Genomic DNA, 4,125 nt, shown 5'->3' on the forward strand with positions numbered 1-4,125 from the left:
AGATCCATGTGGCGTTATAGATTTGCTTTGATCTTAATGACGTCTATCCCACAGCTAATCCTATGGATGCAGCAAAAATGGCTCCTATCACCTGGAAAAGCAATCGCTCTTTGCCAATTTTTACATTGAAGTGTCCAAGGAAGAGTTATTCTCTAAAGGGTCTAAAGTTGATAATCTGCTACTTTAGTTGTTGGTTTACAGCTGTACCCTTCCCTTGAACTTATTTTGTGTGGCAGCTATAAGGGGTATTCATGATCTTTAGTTTAACATGTTAAAGCGTGTTAAATAGAAAAAAATTGCCTTCTTTTGCCGTGGTAAAACGAAATAACATGTAACATGGCTGAGAGTCTGTCACTTGGTTTGTTAAATGGAGAATGACGTCACAATAGACCAGTTGAGCTCGCCACCATTTTTGTTTGTTGTGTCAGGTTAGTTTTCGTGTTTGTGCTAGTTATTATTTCATAACCCTGTTATTAAATCACAATGGATAACTTTAATAATACAACGGAGAAAAAAAACAGAAGAGGTATTAGCAGAACACCTTGTGTTGGATAGAGAGCGATTTGAATTTGAAAAGGAAAAAGGATTGCAGCTTCGTAAAATCAAAATACAAAAAAAAAATTGAATTAAAAAAATTAAAACTAGAGCTTTTAAAGAAATCCGATTGACAAAATAATTGAACTAAAAAATATTTATAATTATGTATGTATTCTTACTTATGTATATATTATTATTTATGTATCATTAATTACAGCAATTATACTTTATAAAAAGTAGAAATCATTTAAGACCTCAGAATAGTCGGATATCATTATTCTAATTTACTGATCAATGTGTTAGTAATGTTTTCAGATTTGAATATCTAAGGCTTTCTTATTTCTTCCAAACCTCAAAGGAATCTGATTTATCTTTTCTCTTCAGGCAGTAAATTTATTAATTTATGATTATGATTAGGATTTATGATTTTTATATTTAGATAGTTTTTAATTATAATATAGTTTTATCCAATCAGGTGATCAAATGTTACCCTAATGCTTGTTATGAAATGATGAATCGTAATATTAAATCATATTTTTATTGGTTTATTACTAAAATATTCCGATGCTTGTGAATGCACATGTAAAGTATGTAATATTATAGTCATAAAGATTCAATCAGGTCAATGTAACAAAGAACTTTTGCAAAAATGTAATATTATATCTAAAATTTTCTTGTTGCAGGCAACAAAATTGATAGAGACGATCGTGAAATCCCTACACATGTTGGTGAAGATTTTGCTCAAAGGCATAATATGTACTATTTAGAAACATCAGCCAAGGAATCTGATAATGTGGAAAATTTGTTTGTTAAAATAGCAACAGAACTTATGGAGGCAAGATTATTAAAATATTAAGATACAATTTTATATCGTTTTATATTCTTATTTCTATTTCTTGAAAAAATATACCTCCTGGAAAAAAACTTTTTTTAAGCACTACTTTAAAGGGTGAATTTATTCTATTCAGGATCTTTCCAACTGATAAAACTATTCTATTAAAAAAAAAAAATTATATTTATTACTATAAGAGCTGCTCAAATATTAATAGGGTTATAAGTGAAGAAAAAAGTTTTTAACTATTTTTATTATTTATTAAATCTAAAAAAAGTGCAAAACAATACAAAATAAGTATTTACTAGTGTTAAAAACATTAAAGATAATCCAGTAAAAATGTATGTATTTGTTCATTTTCTCTGTTTTTCTTTAAAACTTATGTTAGTTTTCAATTAGTCACTTTTTAATAATGGAAAGACAACATCTTTAATTCCCAAAAAATTAAATAATTGTTAGTTCGAACCCCCTCCATATTTCTCAAACTAATATAGCAAAGATAATGAATGTTTTACACTGTGTTATTTTAAGTGTCAAAAGAAAGCGTGAAGTTGATAGAATATCTTACAGTCCTCTGAGGCACCAGGAGTAATATTGAAAAATCAAACCATATTCTTCTGGTGAAATGAGAAGCTTTTGGTTATGACAGATATTTCTGCTTGTAGTTTTTATTATCAACTACAGATTTAGCTTTAGAAACAAAACAAAATGTCAAAGAGTTTACAGGGTAGACCAGGATTTTTGTGGGTGGTCCGACACCCCTTCACATTAATGTCATACCTAAAATCTTTGTACATGAATTCCTTGCTGACATTCAAGTCTCCATTTAAATCCTTATTCATCTCTGATGTATAAAATAAATAAATTATTGTTTAATTTAACTAATCCTTTATTTAATTATGTATGCCAATTGTCTCTGCTTTACATTCTGTTTTATAAATTTCACTGAACATGTGGGAAAATTTTTAAAAAAGATTTTTTATTTGTAGTCTTCTGAGGTACTACCAGAAAAAAGAACTAAGTGCGAAGACATCAGTTGAGACAATTAGTGCAGTGGAGGAGGGAAATTTAGTACATCACTATGCAACAGTGTTTTGATTCAATTCTGGAAACAAAAATTATGCTTTATGTTTGGTGGAATTATGATCACTTGGAGCTTGTTCCAAATGGTAGGGCTATTGATGCTCAAATATGACAATGCAAAAGAGTATATTTTATACTCTTTAGTATAAAGAAGTTTTAAAAGAGAAGTACATTTCTTGAGTCAAGCAGAATAAAGAAATATTTCAGCAAGACAATGCTCTTGTCCATTGTTATACTTAGTCAAATAAAAATACTCATAAATGGAGGGTGCAAATGTATCTTGAATATTTTTGTTTATTTAGTATTGTGAAATATGTGAAAAAAAACTACAAGATAACTCGTGTTGGTTAACCTCTCTTTATTTACCTATAGATTATTAACAGATTGAAAAAATATTTTTCATTTTTATATTTCTATTTTTTTTAGAAGATTAATCATTAACTTTGTTTATCATTAATTTATTTCATACTTTCTTTTTTTAGCAAGCAAAGAGTAAAGAACTTCCACGATATGATGAAATCAATTCTCAAAATATTAACAGGAGAACTACTTCAATTGATGTCACATGTTGTGGAAACTAATAACTTATATCTGATTTAATTTGTTTATAAATGTGATTTTATCTCATGAGCACAGGTTTGGGCAAGATAAGAATTGTTTATTTAAACAATACTTTATAACTCACTATCACATATTTTTAATTTATTTCATATTTTACCTGTTATTCATGTTTAGAAAAACACTTTTTTTCTTAAATGAAGTTTTGTGAATCCTATACTTTTTTAATTAATCAAAATTTATTATATTTAACAAATCAATTTGTAATTCATTTAGTTTAGAATTAGTGATTTTATTTAATTAGTTACTGTTTTATATGGATTCATAATGTTTGTAAAAGAGAAGTTGAAATTACAGCTTAGTTATATCATATTTGGTATTAACAATATTTTTATAAAACTTAATGTTTTATCCATAGATGAAAAGGAAATTTAAGGACTTCCCTTAGTGATAACTTGAAATTTAAGAGAGATCTTGTATGATTATTAAAAAAAAAAAAAAAAAAAATGCACCTAATTTTACTAATTTTTATGTGGTGAATTTGTAAATATTTACTGTTCTATATTTTCAAAAAAATGAATATGTTCAGGATTTATCAAAGAACTTATTTAATAGTTTTCATGCTCTCAAGCTCATTTGAAAATATTATGCTTCATAGTATTGAAAAAGATTTTGATAAACGATTAGAATTAATTATTTAAATATTATTAAACAAATTCTTTTATGGTCCTTCATTGTTCACAGTTGTGGGTGTTGAGGAATTTTTATAATATTTATTTATTTTATATTATAACAGACAGTTTATAGTACTAAAAGAATATTTATGCCTATTGATCTAGATATTTATTTTAATGTTATTCAAATTTATCTATTTTGTTATTTTCTACTGTTCTCATTTATTTATTGTTTCTGATTAAGTTTTGTAACTGTATTTTGTCATGAAACATCATTTTAGAACTAATTATTTAACTTTTTGACTAATTTTTATTTTATAAAAATAAACCTGTTCAACTTTAACAAGCTTTTTGTTTATACTCTTATGGTGTAATATTTGTTTGTTAATTGCTGTGTATACATATCAGTTGTATATCTAAAGTTGTCAAAAAACTAATATA

The 4,125-nt window shown here is 26.3% G+C and overlaps 1 protein-coding gene across 3 annotated transcripts in view; it reads left to right on the forward strand.

The window, feature by feature from the left end:
- The window catches only part of Rab30 (RAS oncogene family member Rab30), a 19,631-nt gene extending 15,591 nt beyond the window's left edge, over positions 1-4,040 (forward strand). For 2 of the 3 annotated variants that reach the window (XM_014433305.2, XM_014433306.3), the window contains exons 6-7: positions 1,221-1,372; positions 2,935-4,040. In XM_014433305.2, the coding sequence (XP_014288791.1) occupies positions 1,221-1,372; positions 2,935-3,033 (251 nt within the window). In that variant the 3' untranslated portion in view covers positions 3,034-4,040. Of the gene's footprint in view, positions 1-1,220; positions 1,373-2,358; positions 2,828-2,934 lie in introns of those variants that run through there. The other variant, XM_067051940.1, reaches the window with a different exon arrangement.
- Positions 4,041-4,125: the final 85 nt, after the last annotated feature.

Source organism: Halyomorpha halys, unplaced genomic scaffold (assembly GCF_000696795.3).
Source record: "Halyomorpha halys isolate HHAL.00 unplaced genomic scaffold, Hhal_1.1 Scaffold1184.1, whole genome shotgun sequence".
In the NCBI taxonomy this organism is placed as follows: Eukaryota; Metazoa; Arthropoda; class Insecta; order Hemiptera; family Pentatomidae; genus Halyomorpha; species Halyomorpha halys.